Source organism: Somniosus microcephalus, chromosome 12 (genome assembly GCF_052327205.1).
Source record: "Somniosus microcephalus isolate GS21.2 chromosome 12, FLI_Smic_1.0, whole genome shotgun sequence".
Classification (NCBI taxonomy): domain Eukaryota; kingdom Metazoa; phylum Chordata; class Chondrichthyes; order Squaliformes; family Somniosidae; genus Somniosus; species Somniosus microcephalus.
Window position 1 is genome coordinate 896,676 of NC_140998.1, and position 25,790 is coordinate 922,465.

General features: G+C 47.8%; 1 protein-coding gene across 1 annotated transcript in view; it reads left to right on the forward strand.

Annotated features, from left to right (window-relative positions):
- pomt2 (protein-O-mannosyltransferase 2) overlaps positions 1-25,790 on the forward strand; it is a 242,484-nt gene that overhangs the window by 93,887 nt on the left and 122,807 nt on the right. Inside the window, exons 8-10 of the mRNA XM_086002508.1 lie at positions 2,510-2,592; positions 10,694-10,803; positions 10,893-10,959. Of these exons, the coding sequence (XP_085858634.1) occupies positions 2,510-2,592; positions 10,694-10,803; positions 10,893-10,959 (260 nt within the window). The remainder of the gene's footprint in view (positions 1-2,509; positions 2,593-10,693; positions 10,804-10,892; positions 10,960-25,790) is intronic.

Here is a 25,790-nt window from a genome sequence, read left to right on the forward strand (position 1 = left end):
TACGAGGGGGGAGTGGGACTGTGGGAGTACGAGGGGGGAGTGGGACTGTGGGAGTACGAGGGGGCAGTGGGACTGTAGGAGTACGAGGGGGGAGTGGGACTGTACGAGTACGAGGGGGGAGTGGGACTGTAGGAGTACGAGAGGGGAGTGGGACTGTAGGAGTACGAGGGGGGAGTGGGACTGTAGGAGTACGAGGGGGGAGTGGGACTGCAGGAGTACGAGGGGGGAGTGGGACTGCAGGAGTACGAGGGGGGAGTGGGACTGCAGGAGTACGAGGGGGGAGTGGGACTGTACGAGTACGAGGGGGGTAGTGGGACTGTAGGAGTACGAGGGGAGTGGGACTGTAGGAGTACGAGGGGAGTGGGACTGTAGGAGTACGAGGGGCAGTGGGACTGTAGGAGTACGACGGGGGGAGTGGGACTGTAGGAGTACGAGGGGCAGTGGAACTGTAGGAGTACGACGGGGGGAGTGGGACTGTAGGAGTACGAGGGGAGTGGGACTGTCGGAGTACGAGGGGGGGAGTGGGACTGTAGGAGTACGAGGGGAGTGGGACTGTAGGAGTACCCAAGGGAGGTTTGGAGAGAGAGTGTGGAAGTTGCAGAATAATAGCAACAAAATACCTGTTGAAAATAAAGGAGTGATGGAAAATAATTAAAATAAACATTAAATTGGCATTCTAGCAATGCACAGAGCATCAGTAACCAAAAGTGCAATCAGTCAAAAAGTGTGAGAAATTGAAAGGATATAAAATCCAGAGAGAATATAAAACCTGTAAGAACGTTTGAAATAGGAGCAGGAGTCGGCCATTTGGCCCCTCGAGCCTGCTCTGCCATTCAGTAAGATCATGGCTGATCTTCCACCTCCTCTCCACTTTCCTGCACTATCCCCATATCCCTTGATTCCCTTAATATTCAAAAATCTATCGCTCTCTGTCTTGAATATACCCAATGACTGAGCCTCCACAGCCCTCTGGGGTAGAGAATTCCAAAGATTCACCTCCCTCAGTGAAGAAATTTTCCCTCATCTCAGTCCTGAATGGCCGACCCCTTATTCTGGGACTGTGACCCCTGGTTCTAGACTCCCCAGCCAGGGGAAACATCCTCCCTGCATCTACCCTGTCAAGCCCTGTAAGAATTTTGTATGTTTCAATGAGATCACCTCTCATTCTTCTAAACTCTGGAGAATATAGGCCTAGTCTACTCAATCACTCCTCATAGGACAATCCCCCCATCCCAGGAACCAGTCTGGTGAACCTTAGTTTCACTCCCTCTATGGCAAGTATATCCTTCCTTAGATAAGGAGACCAAAACTGTCCACAATACTCCAGGTGTGGTCTCACCTTTGAAGATTGCAGATGATACAAAAATTGGCCGTGTGGCTGATAGGGCTGATAGTGAGGAAGGAAGGTATCAATGGACTGGTCAGGTGGACAGAAAAAAGACAAATGAAATTCAGTCCGGAAAAGTGTGAGGTAATACATTTGGGGAGGGCTAACAAGGCAACGGAATACACGATAAATGGCGGTAGGATACTGAGAATTGTCGAGGAACAGAGGATCCTTGGAGTGCATGTCCACAGATCCTTGAAGATGTGGTGGTTGATAAGGCATACGGGATACTTTCCTTTATTAGCCCCGGCATAGAATACAAGAGCAGGGAGGTTGTGCTAGAACTGTATAAAACACTAGTTAGGCCACAGCAAGAATACTGCGTGCAGTTCAGGTCACCACATTACAGGAAGGATGTGATTGCACTAGAGAGGGTACAGAGGAGATTTACGAGGATGTTGCCAGGACTGGAGAATTTTAGCTATGAGGAAAGAATGGATAGGCTGGGGTTGGTTTCTTTGAGGTTGGTTGCTGAGGGGAGACCTTATTGAGGTGTATAAAATTATGAGGGGCCTAGATAGAGTGGCTCGGAAGGATCTATTTCCCCTAGCAGGGGCATAGATTTACAGTAATTGGTAGAAGAATTAATGGGGAGTTGAGGAGAACTTTTTTCACCCAGAGGGCGGTGGGGATCTGGAACTCACTGCCTGAAAGGGTGGTAGAGGCAGAAACCCTCATCACATTTAAAAAGTACTTGGATATGCTCTTGAACTGCCGTAACCTACAGGGCTACGGACCAAGAGCTGGAAAGTGGGATTCGGCTCGATGGCTCTTTTTCAGCCGGCACAGACACAATGGGCTAAATGGCCTCCTTCTGTGACGTAAACCTCTTATTCTATGATGGCAGGATTGAAAGCAGAACTTAATACTGTGGTAGTGTTTGGCAGATGACCAACACCACGAGACTCTGCCACTTGCTGGTGCCTGGAGCCTTGTACTAATGGCTGCAAAATCAGGAGGCTGGTCATCACTGCAGGGCAAAGGTGTGAATAAATGCATTATGTCCAAAGCGTGCAGTCATCTCTGTCATCCTGATAAATTATGTAACTATGCAATTGGATGACTTTTCTGTTCTAAAGTCAAGCAGGAATTGCCATGTTCTTTTGTCCTTTTTTCTTACAGTGGCCCTGGCGATGGATTCTTCAGCTCTGCATTTCAGTCTCGTCTGATTGGTAACAATTTGCACAATGCATCGATGCCAGAGCGTACGTGCTCCTTAAATGCTGAGCGCTTCCCGGCAACCACTGAAATAAGAAGCTAAAATATGCCCAGCTTCCCAACAGATCCTGGGCAAAGCATTACTTGAAGTTGTAACCAGGAATTTTGGACTACTGTGCTGGAGGGAGGTGGGAGGAGAGCGTGTGGTGCTGGTGAGAGTTCAGATTCCAAGTTATGGGAAATGGGAGCTACTGAGCTGTGGCTTTGGGAGAAGGGACATCCTGGGTTGTGGCTGAAGATGGGGCCTGACATCAGCTGGAGATGGGAGTTCCCAAGGCGTGACACTTGGCGGGATTACATACAAAATGAAAGCAAGCCTACGTGGCTTTGCCCTTCCCTATCTTTGTAACGTCCTCCAGCCCTACAAGCCCCACCCCTTCCAAACTTTCCATTCCTCTAACTCTGGGCTCTTATGTATTTCCTCCTCCCTTTGCCCCACCACCGACGGCTGTGCCTTTAGTCACCTAGACCCTACTGGACTAGAATCACAGAATGATTACAGCACAGAAGGAGGCCATTCGGCCCATTGAGCCCGTGCTGGCTCTCTGCAAGAGCACTTCAGCTAGTCCCACTCCCCTGCCCTTTCCCCGTAGCCCTGCAAATTTTTTCCCCTCAGGTACTTATCCAATTTCCTTTTGAAAGCCACAATTGAGTCTGCCTCCACCGCCCTTTCAGGCAATGCATTCCACATCCAAACCACTCGCGTAAAAAAGTTTTTCCTCATGTCGCCTTTGGTGCTTTTGACAGTACCAAGCACAAAGGAAGATGGTTGTGGTGGTTGAAGGTCAATCATTACAGCCCCAGGACATCGCTGCAGGAGTTCCTCAGGGCAGTGTCCTAGACCCAACCATCTTCAGCTGCTTCATCAATGACCTTCCCTCCAACATAAGGTCAGAAATGAGGATATTTGCTGATGACTGCACAGTGCTCCGCACCATTCACAACTCCTCAGATAGTGAATCAGTCCATGCCTGCATACAACAAGACCTGGACGACGTTCAGGCTTGGGCTGATAAGTGGCAGGACCCTTAGTGTTAGGGGGATTAAATACGTGGGGTTACAGGGATAGGGTGGGATATGTGTTGGTGTAGGGGTTACGGGGATCGGGTGGGATATGTGTCGGTGCAGGCTCGATGGGCCGAAATGGCCTCTATCTGCACTGTGGGGTTTCTGTGATTCTGTGTGAACATTCGCGCCACAGAAGTGCCAGGCAATGACTATCTCCAACAAGCGAGAGTCTAACCACCGCCCCTTGACATTCAACGGCATTACCATTGCCGAATCCCCCACCGTCAACATCCTGGGGGGGGGGGGGGGGGGTCAGCATTGACCAGAAACTTAACTGGACCAGCCACATAAATAATGTGGCAACAAGAGCAGGTCAGAGGCTGGGTATTCTGCGGTGAGTGTCTCGCCTCCTGACTCCCCAAAACCTAACATAGAAACTAGGAGCAGAAGTAGGCCATTCGACCCCTCGAGCCTGCTCCGCCATTCAATGAGATCATGGCTGATCATCCAAACTCAGTACCCTGTCCCTGCCTTCTCCCCATATCCCTTGATCCCTTTAGCTATCTAACTCCTTCTTGAATATATTTAATGAATTGGCCTCTACTGCCTTCTGTGGTAGAGAATTCCACAGGTTCACCACTCTCTGGGTGAAGAAATTCCTCCTCATCTCTGTCCTAAATGGCTTACCCCTTATCTTTAGACTGTGACCCCTGGTTCTGGACTCCCCCGCCATTGGGAACATCCTTCCTGCATCTAGTCTGTCCAGTCCTGTTAGAATTTTATAAGTTTCAATGAGATCCCCTCTCATTCTTCTAAACTCCAGTGAGTATAAGCCCAATCGACCCAATCTCTCCTCATACGTCATTCCTGCCATCCCAGGTACCAGTGGTGAATCTTCGCTGAACTCCCTCCATGGCAAGAACATCCTTCCTCAGATAAGACGACCAAAACTGTACACAATACTCAAGGTGTGGTCTCACCAAGGCCCTGTACAACTGCAGCAAGACATCCTTGTTCCTGTACTCGAATCCTCTCGCTACGAAGGCCAACATACCATTTGCCTTCTTAACCGCCTGCTGCACCTGCATGCTTACCTTCAGCGACTGGTGCACAAGGACACCCAGGTCTCGTTGCACTTACCCTTCTCCCAATCGATTGCTGTTCAGATAATAATCTGTCTTCCTGTTTTTGCCACCAAAGTGGATAACCTCGCATTTATCCACATTATACTGCATCTGCCATGCATCTGCCCGATCACCCAACCTGTCCAAATCATACTGGAGTTTCTCGGCATCCTCCTCACAGCACACGCCCACCCAGCTTTGTGTTGTCTGCAAACTTGGAGATATTACATCTAGTTCCCTCGTCTAGATCATTAATATATATTGTGAATAGCTGGGGTCCCAGCACCGCTCCCTGCGGTACCCCACCAGTCACTGCCTGCCACTCTGAAAAAGACCCGTTTATTCCAACTCTTTGCTTTCTGTCTGCCAACCAGTTCTCTATCCAAGTCAGTACCTTGCCCCCAATACCTTGTGCTTTAACTTTACACGCTAATCTCTTATGCGGGACCTTATCGAAAGCCTTCTGAAAGTCCAAATACACCACATCCACTGGTTCTCCCTTATCTATTTTACAAGTTACATCCTCAAAAAGTTACAGTAGATTAGTCAAGCACGATTTACCTTTTGTAAATCCATGTTGACTTTGTCCGATCCTGTCACTGTTTTCCAAGTGCTCTGCTATTACATCTTTTACAATGGACTCTAGCATTTTCCCCACTACCGATGTCAGGCTTACCGGTCTATAATTCCCCGCCTTTTCTCTCTACCACCTTTTTTGAATAGTGGGGTTACATTAGCTACCCTCCAATCCATAGGAACTGTTCCAGAGTCTATAGAATTTTGGAAGATGACCAGCAATGCATCTACTATTTCTAGGGCCACTTCCTTGAGTACCTTAGCACGTAGATTATCAGGCCCTGGGGATTTATCGGCCTTCAATCCCGTCAATTTCCCTAACACCATTTCCCTACAAATACTGATTTCCACCATCTAGAAGGCACAAGTACTCAGAGGATTTGATTACAGGAGCAAGGATGTCTTACAACAGCCTTGGTGAGACCACACCTGGACTACTGAGTGCAGTTTTGGTCTCCTTACTTAAGAAAGGATATACTTGCCATAGAGGGAGTGCAGCAAACATAGAAGATAGGAGCAGGAGCAGGCCATTCGGCCCCTCGAGCCTGCTCCATTCACCAGACTGATTCCTGGGATGGCAGGACTGTCGTATGAGGAGAGATTGGGTCGACTAGGCCTGTATTCACCAGAGTTTAGAAGAATGAGAAGGGATCTCATTGAAACATATAAAATTCTGACAGGGCTAGACAGACTAGATGCTAGGAGGATGTTTCCCGTGACTGGGGGATCGAGAAGGAGGGGTCACAGTCTCAGGATACGGGGTAGGACATTTAGGACTGAGATGAGGAGAAATTTCTTCACTCAGAGGGTGGTGAGCCTGTGGAATTCTCTACCACAGAAGGCTGTGGAGGCCAAGTCACTGAATATATTTAAGGAGGAGATAAATAGATTGTTAGACACAAAAGGCATCAAGGGGTATGGGGAGAAAGCGGGAATATGGTATTGAGATAGAGGATCAGCCATGATCATATTGAATGGTGGAGCAGGCTCGGGGTGGGACATTTAGGACTGAGATGAGACATTGCTTCACTGAGGGGAGAAGGCAGGGACAGGGTACTGAGTTTGGATGATCAGCCATGATCAACATCGAGAGTGAGGGGGCGAGGTCTCCTCGCCAACATCGGGAGTGAGGGGGCGGGGTCTCCTCCAACATCGAGTGAGGGGGCGGGGTCTCCTCCAACATCGAGAGTGAGGGGGCGGGGTCTCCTCCAACATTGAGTGAGGGGGCGGGGCCTCCAACATCGAGAGTGAGGGGGCGGGGTCTCCTCCAACATCGAGAGTGAGGGGGCGAGGTCTCCTCGCCAACATCGGGAGTGAGGGGGCGGGGTCTCCTCCAACATCGAGTGAGGGGGCAGGGTCTCCTCCAACATCGAGTGAGGGGGCGGGGTCTCCTCCAACATCGAGAGTGAGGGGGCGGGGTCTCCTCCAACATCGAGAGTGAGGGGGCGGGGTCTCCTCCAACATCGAGAGTGAGGGGGCAGGGTCTCCTCGCCAACATCGGGAGTGAGGGGGCGGGGTCTCCTCCAACATCGAGAGTGAGGGGGCGGGGTCTCCTCCAACATCGAGAGTGAGGGGGCGGGGTCTCCTCCAACATTGAGTGAGGGGGCGGGGCCTCCAACATCGAGAGTGAGGGGGCGGGGGCTCCTCGCCAACATCGAGAGTGAGGGGGCGGGGCCTCCAACATCGGGAGTGAGGGGGAGGGGTCTCCTCTCCAACATCGGGAGTGAGGGGGCGGGGTCTCCTCTCCAACATCGGGAGTGAGGGGGCGGGGTCTCCACCAACATTGGGAGTGAGGGGGCGGGGTCTCCTCCAACATCAGGAGTGAGGAGGTGGGGTCTCCTCTCCAACATCGGGAGTGAGAGGGCGGGGTCTCCTGTCCAACATCGCGGGCGAGCAGTGGGGGTGCAGTCTCTCCAACATCGGGGGCGAGGGGGGGGCGCAGTCTCTCCAATATCGGGGGCGAGGGGGAGCGTGAACTAAACTCTTATTTTTCTTCTGTTTTGATGTGGGTAAAAATAAATATGGCCTATTTTGAGATCTCATTCTTAGTAATAAACGGGGCACCACTGACGTTGGTAGTGATCAGTCTCGCTTTTTTTTTTTGTTACCCTTGCTCGCATAATGGGATTTTTAAAAAGATTTTATTTTTGAAAGATGCTGATTTGGTGGACCCCTTGAAATCTTGTCGCGGACCCCCGGTGTGAGAATCCTTGCTGTAGACTAACACTGTTCATTCTATAGTTCTGATCCTTCCCTAGTCTGATTACTGTGTTCACATTAAAGTGCATGTTTTGTTTCTCAGTCCAACTTCCAATCTATCTGGATCTTCCTGCTCCTGATCAACCCTCCCCAGTTGTCAAAATTTGCCAGTCTGCACTTGCAAATTATTGATATACCATGGGAATATCAAAAGTCCCAACACTAATCCTTCGGTATCCACTAGTTAATTCCCACTACTCCAACAACACCATGGCGGAAAGCTCTCGGTCTCCTTCAATGTCGCCAATGATTGCCCACTTATTCCGTGTTTTTCTATTTTATGGATGAACGTTGTATGTGGCTCGTATCAAAAGCCTTGTTGAAGTCTAGCTATACAAAGTCAATGTGGCTCCCTTGATCCAAAATAGCTTCATCTGCAAGCTCCGATCTTCCACCCCATTAAGCTACATTGACTTGTCCGTGTGATCATCCCAGTGACATTGACACATGCGTACACCTCTCCTAGGCACCACGCATCCCAGGCATCAGCTGCCCGCCCCACACACAACCTTCTGAACTAGATGTGAACAGAGCTGTCTTTATTACTTTGAGGGGAACTAAAAGCAGTGGCATGATTCTATGCCCTTGAGTTACATAAGAACAGGAGTGGGTCATTCAGCCCCTTGAGCCTGTTGCGCCATTCAGATCATGGCTGATCTGTATCCTAAGTCTCTCCACACACCTTGGCTCCATGTCCTTTGATATCCTCACCTAACAACAATCTGTCAATCTCAGTCTTGAAAGCTTCAATTGACCCCCAGCAGCCACAGCCTTTTAAGGGGAGAGTTCCAAACTTCTACCACTCTGTGTGAAGAAGCGCTTCCTGATTTCACTCCTGAATGGCCTGGCTCTAGACAGGCTCATTTATCTCCTTGTGGATTACCTGGCTTGCATCGTGACTGTATGAAGGTGGACATACAATGGCTAACATTCAAGGAAATAATGCATAATTTGCAGCAAACCTATATTCCACTAGGGTATAAAAACCCAAAAGGAAAAGTGATCCAACCATGGATCACAATTGAAATTAAAGCTAGTGTTAAGTCAAAGGAGGAAGCTTATAAAGTTGTCAGAAAAAGCAGTCAACCTGAGGATTGGGATCTTTTTAGAAATCAGCAAAGGGGGACCAAGAAATTGATAAAGGGAAAATGGAATATGAGCACAAACTAGCGAAAAATATAAAAACTGATTGTAAAAGCTTCTATAGGTATGTGAAAAGGAAAAGACTGGCGAAGGTAAATGTAGGTCCTTTACAGTCAGAGACAGGATCATTTATAATGGGGAAAGAGGAAATGGCAGAGAAATTAAATAAATACTTTCTTTTGGTCTTCACAGAGGAAAACACAAAAAAATCCCAGAAATACGAGAAAACCAAGGCTGTGGTGAGAATGAGGAACTTAAAGAAATTATTATTAGTAAAAAAACAGTACTAGCAAAATTAATGGGACTAAAAGTCGATAAATCCCAAGGACCGGATGACCGACATCCTGGTGTTTTAAAAGAGGTGGCTATTGGGATAGTGGACGCATTGGTTGTCATCTTCCAAAATTCTATAGATTCTGGAACGGTTCCTGCAGATTGGAGGATAGCAAATGTAACCCTGCTATTTAAGAAAGGAGGGAGAGAGAAAACGGGGAACTACAGACCTGTTAGCCTCACATCAGTAGTTTGGAAAATGCCGGAATCTATTAAAGGATGCAATAACTGGGCACTTAGAAACTAATAGTAAGATTGGGCAGAGTCAACATGGATTTATGAAAGGGAAATCTTGTTTGACAAACCTATTGGAGTTCTTTGAGGATGTAACTAGTGGAGTAGATAAAGGGGAACCGGTAGAAGTGGTGTATTCGGATTTTCAGAAGGCCTTCGATAAGGTCCCACACAAGAGGTTGGTGAGCAAAATTAGGGCACATGGAACTGGGGGTAATATACTAGCATGGATTGAGAATTGGTTAACAGACAGAAAACAAAGAGTAGGGATAAACAGGTCTTTTTCAGGATGGCAGGCTGTGACTAGTGGGGTAGCGCAAGGATTGGTGCTTGGGCCCCAGCTATTCACAATCTATATCAATGATTTGGATGAGGGGACTAAATGTAACATTTCCAAATTTGCTGATGAGACAAAGCTAGATGGCAGTGTTAGTTGTGAAGAGGCTGCAGGGGGATCTCGACAGGCTCAGTGAGTGGGCGAGAACATGGCAGATGGGATATAATGTGGATAAATGTGAAGTTATCCACTTTGGTAGAAAAAACAGAAAGGCAGAGTATTTCCTAAATGGTGAAAGATTGGGGAATGCAGATGCTCAAAGGGACCTGGGTGTCCTTGTACATGAGTCACTGAAAGTGAATGTGCAGGTGCAGCAAGCCATTAGGAAGGCAAATGGTATGCTGGCCTTCATTACAAGAGGATTTGAGTACAGGAGTAAAGAAGTCTTACTCCAATTATATAGGACCTTGGTGAGACCACACCTGGAGTACTGTGTACAATTTTGGTCTCCTTACCTGAGGAAAGATATACTTGCCATAGAGGGAGTGCAACAAAAGTTCATGAGATTGATTCCTGGGATGGCGGGACTGTCGTATGAGAAGTGATTGAGTAAACTAGGCCTGTATTTTCTTGGATTCAGAAGAATGAGAGGGGATCTCATTGAAGCATACAAAATTATTACAGGGCCTGATAGGATGGATGCTTTTTGTTTCCCTTGGCTGGGGAGTCTAGAACCAGGGGCCACAGCCTCAGGATAAAGGGTAGGCCATTCAGGACTGAGATGAGAAGAAATTTCTTCACACAGAGGGTGGTGAATCTTTGGAATTCTCTGCCCCAGAGGACGGTGGAGGCTCAGTCATTGAGTATATTCAAAACAGAAGTCGATAGATTTCTGACTAGTAAGGGCATCAAGGGATATTGTGATAGGGCCGGTGAATGGAGTTGAGGCAGAAGATCAGCCATTATCTTATTGAATGGCGGAGCAGGTTCGAAGGGCTGAATGGCCTACTCCTGCTCCTATTTCTTATGTTCTCATGTCTCCACCTGAGTTTAGTGGTGATAGTATTACTGATATTTCGCTGAGTGTTTGAGAGATTTTGCTCGAATTCTAACGGCTGCTCTCTCGTGCTACAGACATTGCTTATGGATCGGTAATCACAGTGAAGAATGTGCGGACTGCAGGCGGGTACCTGCACTCCCACTGGCATCTGTATCCGGAAGGTGTTGGAGCACGGCAGCAGCAGGTCAGTCAGACTGGTAACGAGATCATGTGTTAGGTCCCAGGTGTCGAACACTGATGGATTTTTCAGCTTTCTGCTGTTCTGTTTTTCAGGTTACGGCCTACTTACACAAGGATAACAACAACCTTTGGATTGTCAGGAAACCTGAACACAACTTGGGTTAGTGCTGCTCCGTTTGCTCATTTGGTCACTTTCAGTCTTTCTCTTGATTTATACACCTTGCACTAAATCCATAGGGTTAACCTAATATAAACTGATACAGTAATAATGTAAAGGGCAGAGGTGGAAGAATTTCTGAAGTGTGTTCAGGAGAACTTTCTTGATCAGTACCTTTCCGGCCCAACGAGGAGTGAGGCATTGCTGGATCTGGTTCTGGGGAATGAGGTGGGTCAATGGGCTGCCTTTAAGGAGGAGATGGTTCAGGTACATTCCCACGAGGGGAAAGGTAGGGCAACGAAAGCCAGTGCTCCCTGGATGATGAAAGAAATAGACAGTAAGATGAAGCAGAAAAAGAGCGCGTATGACAGAAATCAGGTTGAGAATACGTGAGAATCAGGCTTGAACATAGAAAGTTCAGAGGGGAAATGAAAAAGAAAATAAGAGGGGCAAAGAGAGTATGAGAATAGATTGGCAGCTAACATAAAAGGAAATTCAAAAGTCTTCTATAGGCAAATAAATAATGAATGGGTAGTAAGAGGAGGGGTGGGGCTGATTACGGACCAAATCAGGACCTACACATGGAGGCAGAGGGCAGAGCTGAGGTGCTAAATGAGTACTTTGCATCTGTCTTGACCAAGGAAGAAGATGCTGCCAAAGTCATAGTGAAAGAGGAGGTAGTTGAGATACTGGATAGGATAAAAATTGATAGAGGAGATACCAGAAAGGCTGGCTGTAATTAAAGTTGATAAGTCACCTGGACCGGATGGGGTGCTTGGAGTCGGGAGCGGAGGGACCAGTGAGCCGAGGCCCGGGGTGAGTATAAAACCTCACTTTCGCGGGCTTTCTTACAGTGTGACGTCACCAGAAAGCAGTTCAGTGATTGGATGGCAAGTATTTCTCTCTTTTTAAAATTAAACTCGGTGGTTTATAGTTTGTTTGTAAACCAGAGCCCTTAAATATATCATTTAGCTGTAAGGTAACTTCAATTCTGCGGTTTATATTTTCTAGCGTCTCTCTGGTGTAGCGGGGACTTCTGCCATACAAGTGCCCTAGAGTATATCTTTAATTAGTGGTATTGAATTAATTTAAATTAATTAAAGGGTAAGTCATGTCAGGACAGCCCAGCCCCGTGTTATGCTCCACCTGCGCTATGTGGGAATTCAGGGACGCTGCCGGTGTCCCTGAAGACCATGTGTGCCGGAAATCTATCCAGCTGCAGCTACTAGCAGACCGCATTGAGGCGCTGGAGCTGCGGATGGATGAGTTTTGGAGCATTCGCGATGCTGAGAGGGTCGTGGATAGCACGTTTAGTGAGTTGGTCACACCGCAGGTAAGGGCTGCACAGGCAGAAGGGAAATGGGTGACCATCAGGCGGAGCAGTAGAAGCAGGCAGGTAGTGCAGGGGACCCCTGTGGCCATCCCCCTCTCAAACAGGTATACCGATTTGGATACTGTTGAGGGGGATGACTTACAGGGGAAGGCAGCAGCAGCCGCCAACTTCCTGGCACCAGGGGTGCTTCTGCTGCTCAGGAAGGAAGGAAAAAGAGTGGGAGAGCAATAGTGGTAGGGGATTCCATCGTAAGGGGAACAGATAGGCGTTTCTGTGGCCGTAGACGTGACTCCAGGATGGTTTGTTGCCTCCCTGGTGCCAGAGTCAAGGATGTCACTGAACGGCTGCAGGGCATTCTGAAGGGGGAGGGTGAACAGCCAGAGGTCGTGGTTCACATTGGGACTAACGACATGTGTAGAAAGAGGGATGAGGTCCTGCAGCAAGAATTTAGGGAGCTAGGTAGCAGATTAAAGAGCAGGACCTCAAAGGTTGTAATCTCTGGATTACTCCTGGTGCCACGTGCAGGTGAGTATAGGAATAGGAGGATAGAGCAGATGAATGCGTGGCTAAAGAGTTGGTGCAGGAGGGTGGGCTTTAGTTTCCCGGATCACTGGGTCTGCTTCTGGGGAAGGTGGGACTTGTACAAGTTGGACGGGTTGCACCTGAACCAGAACAGGACAAATATCCTTGCGGGGAGGTTTGCTAGCACTGTTGGGGGGGGTTTAAACTAACTTGGCAGGGGGATGGGATACAGAGTGGAGCTATAATAGGGGGTGATGTACAGCCAAATATAGAGGAAAAAACAAGTCAGCTTGGAAGGCAGAGCAAATATGTAACGGCACAAGGGAGTAGGGCAAGGCTGGATGGCATTTATTTTAATGCAAGGAGTCTTGCGAATAAGGTGGATGAACTGAAGGTGTTGATGAACACATGGGAGTATGATATTGTTGCTATCACGGAGACATGGTTGAGGGAGGGGCAAGACTGGCAGCTCAATATTCCGGGTTATAGAATCTTCAGCGAGACAGAGGGGGGGTAAAAGAGGAGGGGGTGTCGCAATATTAATTAAGGAGTCAATTACTGCTGTAAGGAGGTCTGATATATTAACAGGTTCCTCTAATGAGGCCATATGGGTAGAACTTAAAAACAAAAAGGGGGCAAGCACTTTGCTGGGAGTGTACTATAGGCCCCCAAACAGTCAGGGGGAGATAGAGGAACAGATATGTAGGCAAATCTCAGAAAAGTGCGAAAATAATAGGGTAATAATAGTGGGGGGATTTCAACTTCCCCAATATTAACTGGGATAGTTAGAGTGTGAAAGGCTTAGAGGGTGCAGAATTCTTAAAGTGCATCCAGGAGAGCTTTTTGAGCCAGCATGTAGAAAGTCTTACAAGAGAGGGGGCGGTACTGGACCTAATTCTAGGGAATGTGGCCGGGCAAGTGGTAGAAGTGTTAGTAGGTGAGCACTTTGGTGACAGTGACCATAATTCGGTGAGATTTAAGGTAGTCATGGAAAAGGAGAGATGGACCGGAAATAAAGGTTCTAAATTGGGAGAAGGCCGATTTTAATATGATAAGGCAGGATCTGGCCAAAGTGGACTGCGATCAGCTACTTGTAGGAAAATCCACATCGGGGCAGTGGGAGTCTTTCAGAAAGCAAATTGAGAGAGTACAATGGCAACATGTTCCTGTAAAGGTCAAGGGTGGGACCAACAAGCCCAGGGAACCTTGGATGTCAAGGGATATACGAGAATGGATTAGGAAAAAAAGGGGGGCTTTTGGCAGATACAAAGGACTAAAGACAGAGGAAGCCCTAGAGGAGTATAAAAAGTGCAGGGGGATACTTAAAAAAAGAAATTAGGAGAGCGAGGAGGGGCCATGAAATAACACTGGCGAGCAAAATAAAGGAAAATCCTAAGGTGTTTTATAAGTATACTAGCTGGGGAGCCCCGCGTTGCGAGGGCAATTTTGGGGCGCTTGGTCTCCCTGCCCCTGTGTGTCCCCCCTCTCCCTGTCATGTCCTCCCCCTCCCCTCCCCTCCCCTCCTCTCCCTCCCCTCCCCTCCCCTGTCTCCCTCCCTCCCTCCCCTCGCCACTCCCCCACTCCTCTCTGTCCCTCTCTCCGGCCCCTCCCCCTGCCTAGCGCCTGAGGTCCGGAGCTGAGGTCCCCCGCGTATCGGGCGGCTGATGGACGGCCGCTGTGGGCGGCGCGAGCCCCCCGCGATTTCCCGAGGCTCTTCACCCCCCCCCCCCTATTAAATTGTTATTTAATTCCCTAACACATCATTAAAATATTTACCTTAGTTCCCTAACACGCAGAAAGTGTGGGGGGAAAAAAGTGAAAAATCAAGATGGCGGCCACTCGCCTCGGTTCAGAAGGATAAGGCCCGCCCACACACGCACCGATTGGTCGACCGGTCAGGTCACCGAAGCGTAGGATTGGTCAATCGTCGAGTCACTCGACACTCAACTGTAGGAAGGAACCCGCCGTCCGATTGGTGGACCTCGACGTCACACGGTCGCTAATGAGATGCTAATGAGCGGAACGCTGAACGTTTTTGGGATACCGCGGGCGGGATTTTTGTCCGGCCGAAACGTAAATACGCCTATGACCGGTCCGGAATCGCAAGCTTTCTTTTGAGGCGACACGCACGTCGGTACGCTCTATAACTTTCAAACATATAGAACACGGACAGACATCGGGACAGACAGAAGAGCTCTTTTATATATATATATAGATTAAGGGCAAGAAGATAACTAGGGAAAGAATAGGGCCCATTAGGGACCAAAGTGGCAATCTGTGTGTGGTGCCAGAAGATGTAGCTGGGGTTTTAAATGAATTTTTTGCATCTGTGTTCACTATGGAGAAGGACGATGTAGACATAGAAATCGGGCAGGGGGACTGTGATATACTTGAACATATTAGCATCGAGAGGGAGGAGGTACTAGTGGTTTTAGCAGGCTTAAAAGTGGATAAATCCCCAGGCCCGGACGAGATGTATCCCAGGCTGCTGTGTGAGGCAAAGGAGGAGATTGCAGGGGCTCTGACACAAATTTTCAGAACCTCTCTGGCCACAGGGGATGTGCCAGAGGACTGGAGAACAGCTAACGTAGTACCATTATTCAAGAAGGGTAGTAGGGATAAACCAGGGAATTACAGGCCAGTGAGCCTAACATCAGTGGTAGGGAAATTATTGGAAAAAATTCTGAGGGACAGAATTGGTCTCCACTTGGAGAGGCAAGGATTAATCAGGGATAGTCAGCATGGCTTTGTCAAGGGAAGATCATGTCTGACTAATTTGATTGAATTTTTCGAGGGGGTGACTAGGTGTGTGGATGAGGGTAGTGTAGTGGATGTGGTATACATGGATTTCAGTAAGGCTTTCGATAAAGTCCTGCATAGGAGACTGGTCAAGAAGGTAAGAGCCCATGGGATCCAGGGTGCCTTGGCACATTGGATCCAAAACTGGCTGAGTGGCAGAAGGCAGAGGGTGATGGTCGAAGGTTGTTTTTGTGACTGGAAGCCTGTGTCCAGTGGGGTACCGCAGGGATCGGTGCTGGGTCCCTTGCTGTTTGTGGTCTACATTAATGATTTGGATGTGAATGTAAAAGGTATGATCAGTAAGTTCGCAGATGACACGAAAATTGGTGGGGTGGTAAATAGCGAGGAGGTTAGCCTCAGTCTGCAGAACGATATAGATGGGTTGGTCAGATGGGCGGAACAGTGGCAAATGGAATTTAACCCTGAAAAGTGTGAGGTGATGCATTTTGGAGGGACTAACAAGGCAAAGGAATACACAATGAGTGGTAGGACCCTAGGAAAGACAGAGGATCAGAGGGACCTTGGTGTGCATGTACATAGATCCCTGAAGGCAGCAGAACAGGTGGATAAGGTAGTTAAAAATGCATATGGGATACTTGCCTTCATTAGCCGAGGCATAGAATATAAGAGCAGGGAGGTTATGATGGAGCTGTACAAAACACTGGTTAGGCTGTTAACCCCTCGCTTCTGTGAGGAGGATCTACCCCTAACTTGGGGGTCAGGGTTCGCTGCTTTAGGAGACTAAACACGCCGGTCAGTCTATCACTTTCTCAGTAATACACAAAGTCAGAAACTGTAAAATAAGTAAAGTTTTATTAAGGTACCTGGACTTCACTCTGAGAAACCCTTTGTGTCTGCACACAAGTATGCCTCCCAAAGAGTGAGGCCCGAGACTCACGGGGCTACAATATTTATACATTTTAATAAATTGCAAGTCATGTGAAAACAGAAAACTAGGCGATCACGCGCTCCACGAGTCACTTTTTTTTAACAGAGTTTTGCTAAAGTTTCACATTTAACTTTCAACAAATAGTGACCATGAGACTGCTACAATTATCTTATGTCTCCTTATCTACTTCTACTGCATTCCCATAGTCCTGCATCAGTTTTTTTACATTTAAACTTTTAACCCATGTCAACTAGTCCATCATGCTTTGCAAGGCATTGGTAAGGCAGTATGGGATTAATCTAGCTTAACAAAGCCACAGCTGGAATACTGTGTGCAGTTCATGGTCGCCACACTATAGGAAGGATGTGATTGCTTTGGAGAGGGTGCAGAGGAGATTCACCAGGATGTTACCTGGGCTGGAGCGCTTCAGCTATGAAAGACTGGACAGGCTGGGGTTGTTTTCCTTGGAGCAGAGAAGGCTGAGGGGGGGTACCTGATTGAGGTGTACAAAATTATGAGGGGCATAGATAGGGTAGATAGAAAGGAACTTTTTCCCTTAGTAGAGGGGTCAATAACCAGGGGGCATAGTTTCAAGGTAAGGGGCAGGAGGTTTAGAGGGGATTTGAGGAAGAACTTTTTCACCCAGAGGGTGGTTGGAATCTGGAACTCACTGCCTGAAAGGGTGGTAGAGGCAGGAACCCTCACAACATTCAAGAAGCATTTGGATGAGCACTTGAAATGCCATAGCATACAAGGCTACGGACCAAATGCTGGAAAATGGAATTAGATTAGACAGGGCCTGATGGCCGGCGCGGACGCGATGGGCCGAAGGCTGTATAACTCTATGACTCTATGCTGAGGGAGGTTAAGGAGGAAATGGCGGCGGTACGGATCATAATCTTCCAATCCTCCTTCGATACAGGGATGGTGCCAGAAGACTGGAGAATTGCAAATGTTACACGCTTGTTCAAAAAAGGATGTAAGGATAAACCCGGCAACTACAGGCCAGTCAGTTTAACCTCGGTAGTGGGGAAGCTTTTAGAAATGATAATCAGGGACAAAATTAACAGTCACTTGGACAAGTGTGGATTAATTAAGGAAAGCCAGCACAGATTTGTTAAAGGCAAATCGTGTTTAACTAACTTGATTTGAGTTTTTTGATGAGGTAACAGAGAGGGTTGACGTGTATATGAATTTCTAAAAGGCGTTTGATAAAGTGCCACATAATAGGCTTGCCAGCAAAGTTGAAGCTCATGGAATAAAAGGGACAGTGGCAGCAGGGATACGAAATTGGCTAAGTGACAGGAACCAGAGTAGTGGTGAACGGTTGTTTTTCGGACTGGAGGAAGGTACACAGTGGTGTTCCCCAGGGGCCGGTACTAGGACCACTGCTCTTTTTGATATATATTAATGACTTGGACTTGGGTGTACAGGGCACAATTTCAAAATTTGCAGATGACACAAAACTTGGAAGCATAGTGAACAGTGAGGTGGAGAGTGATAGACTTCAAGCAGACATAGACAGGCTGGTGAAATGGGTGGACATGTGGCAGATGAAATTTAATGCAGTAAAGTGTGGAGTGATACATTTTGGTACGAAGAACGAGATGGGTAATATAAACTAAATGGTACAATCCTGAAGGGGGTGCATGAACAGAGAGACCTGGGGGTATGTGTGCACAAATCGTTGAAGGTGGCAGGGCAGGTTGTGAAAGTGGTTTAAAAAAAGTATACGGGATACTGGGCTTCATAAATAGAGACATTGGACTGGATTTTGTCAATGGGGACGTGATGGAGGCAGGACTCCCACTTTTTGGATTGTTGTCCTGCCTCCATCGATTTGTGGCCAACCCACGCAATTTTCCCTTGATTGATCTTGTTGAGCCTGCCCAGCGGGCTCAGCAGACCAATTAAGGGATACCCAGTTACAGGTGACGTCAGGGATTGACATTTCATCTGTCAAGAGCTTTTGACAGATGAAATATCAGTGTTTGACAGCTCTGTGAAGCTGTCAAACACTGACAATCTGACTTCTAACTTGAGTCCGTCTCACAGACTCAGTTAGAGATCTCTCCAGAACAGAAAGCTGAATGCTGCAGCTTTTGACAGCACGCGGCCATTCTGCTTTCTGTGCCGGTGAGATGAGGGACTCCCGAGACCTGAAGGAAGGAAGCCTGCATTAGTAAGTAAAGGTAAGTAAAACTTATTTAAACACTTTACACACACCAAACACACTTACCTCTGCACTCATGCACCCATCACTCACCTGAACACCAGACATCTCGAACCCTTCAGCCCGATGGTCCGCCTCGCTAACTTGGCGTGGTTTGGAGCTGTTGGGCAGCCCACACTTCAGGGCTAAAAATAGGGATTAGGCCAAAAACTGCCTGTTAACTACCTGTTAACAGGCGGTTAATTGGCACTAATCCCCTTCCTGCTTCGGGGAGGCGGCTCCCAGCACAAGTCGGGTACCCGCCTCCTGGGAAACGGGCATGGAGGCAGGTTGGGGGCGGGAAGGGTTCGTGCCCCCTGATTCTGCAATTTTTCCCCGACTCCCGCTTCCATGGGGCTTGGAAATTCGAGCCCATAGAGTACAAAAGCAAAGAAGTTATGATGAACCTTTATAAAACACTGGTTCGCCCTCAACTGGAGTATTGTGTCCAATTCTGGGCATCACACTTTAGCAAGGATGTGAAGGCCTTAAGAGAGGGTGTAGAAAAGATTTACAAGAATGATTCCAGCACGGTGGCATAGTGGTTAGCACTGTTGCCTCACAGCGCCAGGGACCCGGGTTCGAATCCGGCCTCGGGTGACTGTCTGTGTGGAGTTTGCACATTCTCCCCGTGTTTGCGTGGGTTTCCTCCGGGTGCTCCGGTTTCCTCCCACAGTCCAAAGATGTGCGGGTTAGGTTGATTGGCTATGATAAATTGACCCTTAGTGTTAGGGGGATTAAATACGTGGGGTTACGGGGATAGGGTGGGATATGTGTTGGTGTAGGGGTTACGGGGATCGGGTGGGATATGTGTCGGTGTAGGCTCGATGGGCCGAAATGGCCTCTATCTGCATTGTGGGGTTTCTGTGTGATTCTGTGTGTGTGATGAGGGACTTCGGTTACGTGGATAAACTGGAGAAGCTGGGGTTGTTCTGCTAAGAACAAAGAAGGTTGAGAGGAGATTTGATAGAGGTGTTCAAATTTATGAGGGGTCTAGACAGAGTAGATAGAGAGAAACTGTTCTCGTTGGCGGAAGGGTCGAGAACCAGAGGACACAGATTTAAGGTGATTGGCAGAAGCACCAAAGGCGACATGAGGAAAAACTTTTTAAAGCAGCGAGTGGTTAGGATCTGGAATGCACTGCCTGAAAGGGTGGAGGAGGCAGATTCAATCGTGGCTTTCAAAAGGGAATTGGACAAGTACATGAAGGAAAAAAATGTGCAGGGCTACGGGGAAAGGGCGGCGGAGTGGGACTAGCTGAAGTGCTTTTATTCTGTGACTGTGACCCCTGGTTCTGGACTCCCCAGCCAGGGGAGACATCCTCCCTGCATCTACCCTGTCAAGTCCTGTAAGAAATTTGTATGTTTCAATGAGATTACCTCTCATTCTTCTAAACTCTAGAGAATATAGGCCTCTAGCCCCTCCTTAAGACGCTCCTTAAAACCTTTCTGTCCAATACCTGCTTCTGTGGCTCGGTGTCAGAAATTCTGTTTGTTTGTTGTTGTGAACTGCTGGTTCACTAATTTCCTTTAGTGAAGGAAACTTGCCATCCTTAACTGGTCTGGGCCTATATGGGACTCCAGTCCCACACTAACGTGGTGGAGTGAGTGGCCGAGCAAGCCACTCAGTTGTATAAACCACTATCAGTGGTTTGAGTAGAAGGCTTATGACCATCTTCTCTGGTCAACTAGGGATGGACAATAAATACCAGCAAACCCATATTCTAGGAACTTAGGAACCGGAGTGGGCCAGACTCTCGAGCCTGTTCCGCCATTCAATTAGATCGTGGCTCATCTGTCTCTCAACTCCATTTACCTGCCTTGGTTCTATATCTCTTCAAAATGTATCAACCTCAGTATTGAAATTCTTTCTCCTTTCCTTCTTTCTAATCAGCTTAAACACTGCCATTAGATCCCTCCTTGTTCTTTTTTCAAGGAAATATAAGCCCAGTCTATGCAATCTGACCTAATTTAGCCCTGGTGTCATTCTGGTGAATCTGTGTTGCACCCCCCTCCAAGGCCAATATATCGTTCCTGAGGTGCGGTGCCCAGAACTGAACGCAGTTCTCCAGATTGGGTCGAAGCAGAGCTTCATACAACAGTAACAGAATTCCCAGCCCTCGGTATTCCAGCCCTGTGGAGATAAAGGCCAACATTCCATTAGCCTTTTAAATTATTTTTGTACCTCTCCACTAGCTTTTAGTGATTTCTGTACATGGACCCCCAAACCCCTCTCCAGCTCCACAGTTCAGAGCTTCTAACTATTTATTTAGAAAATACTCTGATCTATCTTTCTTGGGTCCAGAGTGGATGACTTCACACTTTCCCACTTTAAATTCTATCTGCGGCAATTTTACTCACTCACCTAATCTATCAGTGTCCCTTTGCAGCTTTCTGCTCCATCTGTACTGTGCCACCTACCTTAATGTTGTCAGCAAACTTGGATATAAGGCTCTCGATTCCTTCACCCAAGTCATTAATAAATAAAGTGAGAAGCTGAGACCCCAGTACAGATCCCTGGAGGACACCACTAGTCATATCCAGCCAATTGGAGTACAAACCCATTATCCCTACACACTCTCTCTCTCTCTCTCTCTCTCTCATTTGTCTGCACACACCCTTCCTGTCCCAATATACAGTGTTACCATTGGCTTTATTCTGTCAGCAGCAGACCCTGTTGTTAATCTTGTCCAACTGCTTGTTAACTCAAGCCAGAGTTGGAATTTGTATTTTTTTAAATATTTGTTTATGGGATGTGGACGTCGCTGACAAGGCTGGCATTTGTTGCCCATCCCTAGTTGCCCTTGAGAAGGTGGCGGGGAGCCGCCGCCTTGAACCGCTGCAGTCTGTGTGGTGAAGGTACTCCCACAGTGCTGTTAGGGAGGGAGTTCCAGGATTTTGACCCAGCGATGATGAAGGAATGGTGATATATTTCCAAGTCAGGATGGTGTGTGACTTGGAGGTAGTGGTGTTCCCATGCACCTGCTGCCCTTGTCCTTCTAGGTGGTAGAGGCCGCAGGTTTGGGAGGTGCTGCCAAAGAAGCCTTGGCGAGTTGCTGCAGTGCATCTTCTAGATGGTACACACTGCAGCCACGGTACACTGGTGCTGGAGGGAGTGAATGTTTAGGGTGGTGGATGGGGTGCTAATCAAGCGGGCTGCTTTGACTTGGATGGTGTCGAGCTTCTTGAGTGTTGTTGGAGCTTCACTCATCCAGGCAAGTGGAGATTATTCCATCACACTCCTGACTTGTGCCTTGTAGATGGTGGAAAGGCTTTGGGGAGTCAGGAGGTGAGACACTCGCCGCAGAATACCTAGCCTCTGACCTGCTCTTGTTGTCACAGTATTTATGTGACTGATCAGAAACTTAACTGGACCAATGGTGACCCCCAAGATATTGATGGTGGGGGATTTGGTGATCATAATGCCGTTGAATGTCAAGGGGTGGTGGTCAGATGCTTGCTTGTTGGAGATAGTCATTGCCTGGCACTTGTGTGGGGCGAATGTTACCTGCCACTTATCAGCCCGAGCCAAAATGTCGTCCTGAAATTGCTGCACGCAGGCATGGAGTGCTTCATTATCTGACGAGTTGTGAATGGAACTGAACACTACAATCATCAACGAACATCCCCACTTCTGACCTTATGATGGAGGGATGGTCATTGATGAAGCAGCTGAAGATGGTTGGACCTAGGACACTGCCCTGAGGAAGCCCTGCAGTCATGTCCTGGGGCTTTGATAATTGACCTCCAACCAGCACAAACCATCTTCCTTTGTGCTAGGTATGACTCCAGCCAGTGGAGAGTTTCCCCCCCGATTCCCATTGACTTCAGTTTTACAAGGGCTCCTTGATGCCAGACTCGGTTAAATGCTGCCTTGATGTCAAGGGCAGTCACTCTCTCCTCACCTCTGGAATTCAGCTCTTTTGTCCATGTTTGGACCAATGCTGTAATGAGGTCTGGAGCTGAGTGGTCCTGGTGGAACCCAAACTGGGCATCAGTGAGCAGGTTATTGGTGAGTAGGTGCTGCTTGATAGCACTATCAACAACATCTTCCATCACTTTGCTGATGATTGATAGTAGACTGATGGGGCGGTAATTGGCCAGGTTGGATTTGTCCTGCTTTTGTGGACAGGACATACTTGGGCAGTTTTCCACATTGTCGGATAGATGCCAGTGTTACAGCTGTACTGGAACAGCTTGGCTAGAGGCGCGGCTAGTTCTGGAGCACAAGTCTTCAGCACGACAGCCGGGATGTTGTCGGGGCCCATAGCCTTTGCTGTATCCAGTGCGCTCAGCCGTTTCTTGATATCATGTGGAGTGAATCAAATTGGCTGAAGACTGGCTTTTGTGGTGGTGGGGACCTCAGGAGGAGGCCGATATGGATCATCCACTCGGCACTTCTGGCTGAAGATGGTTGCAAACGCTTCAGCTTTGTCTTTTGCACTCGCATGCTGGGCTCTACCATCATTGAGGATGGGGATATTCATGGAGACTCCTCCTCCTGTTGGTTGTTTAATGATCCATCACCATTCACAACTGAATGTGGCAGGACTGCAGAGCTTTGATCTAATCCGTTGATTGTGGGATCGCTTAGCTCTGTCTATAGCATGCTGCTTCCACTTTTTAGCATGCATGTAGTCTTGTGTTGCAGCTTCCCCAGGTTGGCACCTCATTTTTAGGTACGCCTGCTACTGCTCCTGGCATGCTCTTCTACACTCCTTATTGAACCAGGGTTGGTCCCCTGGCTTGATGGTAATGGTAGAGTGAGGGATATGAGGTTACAGATTGTGGTGGAATACAATTCTGCTGCTGGTGATGGCCACAGCGCCTCATGGATGCCCAGTTTTGAGCTGCTAGATCTGTTCTGAATTTATCCCATTTAGCACAGTGGTATTGCCACACAACCCGATGGAGGGTGTCCTCAGTGTGAAGACGGGACTTCGTCTCCACAATGACTGTGCGGTGGTCACTTCTGCCAATGCTGTCATGGACAGATCCATCTGCGACAGGTAGATTGGTGAGGACGAGGTCAAGTAGACTTTTCCTTCGTGTTGGTTCTCTCACCACCTGTTGCAGGCCCAGACTGACAACTATGTCCTTCAGGACTCATAACATAAGAAATAGGAGCAGGAGTCGGCCATTCAGCCCTTTGAGCCTGCTTTGCCATTCATTGAGATCATGGCTGATCTGCCTCAACTCCATTCACCGGCCCTATCGCAATATCCCTTGATGCCCTTACTAGCCTGAAATCTATCGACTTCTGTTTTGAATATACCCAATGACTGAGCCTCTGGGGCAGAGAATTCCAAAGATTCACCACCCTCTGTGTGAAGAAATTTCTTCTCATCTCAGTCCTGAATGGCCTACCCTTTATCCTGAGGCTGTGGCCCCTGGTTCTAGACTCCCCAGCCAAGGGAAACATTCTCCCAGCATCCACCCTATCAAGCCCTGTAATAATTTTGTATGGTTCAATGAGATCCCCTCTCATTCTTCTGAATTCAAGAGAACACAGGCCTAGTTTACTCAATCACTTCTCATACGACAGTCCCACCATCCCAGGAATCAATCTCGTGAACCTTCGTTGCACTCCCTCTATGGCAAGTATATCCTTCCTTGGGTAAGGAGACCACAATTGTACACAGTATTCTGGGTGTGGTCTCACCAAGGCCCTAGATAATTGGAGTAAGACTTCTTTACTCCTGCACCCAAATCCTCTTGTAATGAAGGCCAGCATACCATTTGCCTTCCTTATGGCTTGCTGCACCTGCACATTCACTTTCAGTGACTCGTATACAAGGATACCCAGGTCCCTTTGAGCATCTGCATTCCCCAATCTTTCACCATTTAGGCAATACTCTGCCTTTCTGTTTTTTCTGCCAAAGTGGATAATTTCACATTTATCCACATTATATTCCACCTGCCATGTTCTCGCCCACTCACTGAGCCTGTCGAGATCCCTTTGAAACCTCTTCACAACTGACACTGCCACCTAGCTTTGTATCATCAGCAAATTTGGAAATGTTACATTTAGTTCCCTCATCCAAATCATTGATATAGATTGTGAATAGCTGGGGCCCAAGCACCAATCCTTGCGGTACCCCACTAGTCACAGCCTGCCATCCTGAAAAAGACCCGTTTATCCCTACTCTTTGTTTTCTGTCTGTTAACCAATTCTCAATCCATGCTAGTACATTACCCCCAATTCCATGTGCCCTAATTTTGTTCACCAACCTCTTGTGTGGGACCTTATCGAAGGCCTTCTGAAAATCCAGATACACCACTTCTACCGGTTCCCCTTTGTCTACTCCACTAGTTACATCCTCAAAGAACTCCAATAGGTTTGTCAAACAGGATTTCCCTTTCATAAATCCATGTTGACTCTGCCCAATCTTACTATTAGTTTCTAAGTGCCCAGTTATTGCATCCTTTATGATAGATTCCAGCATTTTCCCAACTACTGATGTGAGGCAACAGGTCTGTAGTTCCCCGTTTTCTCTCTCCCTCCTTTCTTAAATAGCGGGGTTACATTTGCTATCCTCCAATCTGCAGGAACCGTTTCAGAATCTATAGAATTTTGGAAGATGCCAACCAATGCGTCCACTATCCCAATGGCCACCTCTTTTAAAACCCTAGGATGTAGGTCATCCGCTCCTTGGGATTTATCGACTTTTAGTCCCATTAATTTTGCTAGTACTGTTTTTTTACTAATAATTTTTATGCCCTAAAGGAATATATGTTTGTTGCAAATTATGCATTATTTCCTTGAATGTTAGCCATTGTATGTCCACCTTCATACCTTTTAGTGTAGTCTCCCAATCTACCATGGCCAACTTGTCCCTCATACCCTTGTAGTTTCCTCTGTTTGGATTGAAGACCTTAGTTTCAGATTGGACTACATCACTCTCAAACTTAACGTAAAATTCAATCATATTATGGTCACTTGTCCCTAAAGGCCCCTTTACCACAAGATTATTGATTAGCCCTTTCCCATTACACAGTACCAGATCCAGAATAGCCTGTTCCCTGGTTGGTTCCTCCACATACTGATCCAGGAAACCATCTCGCATGCATTCCAAGAAT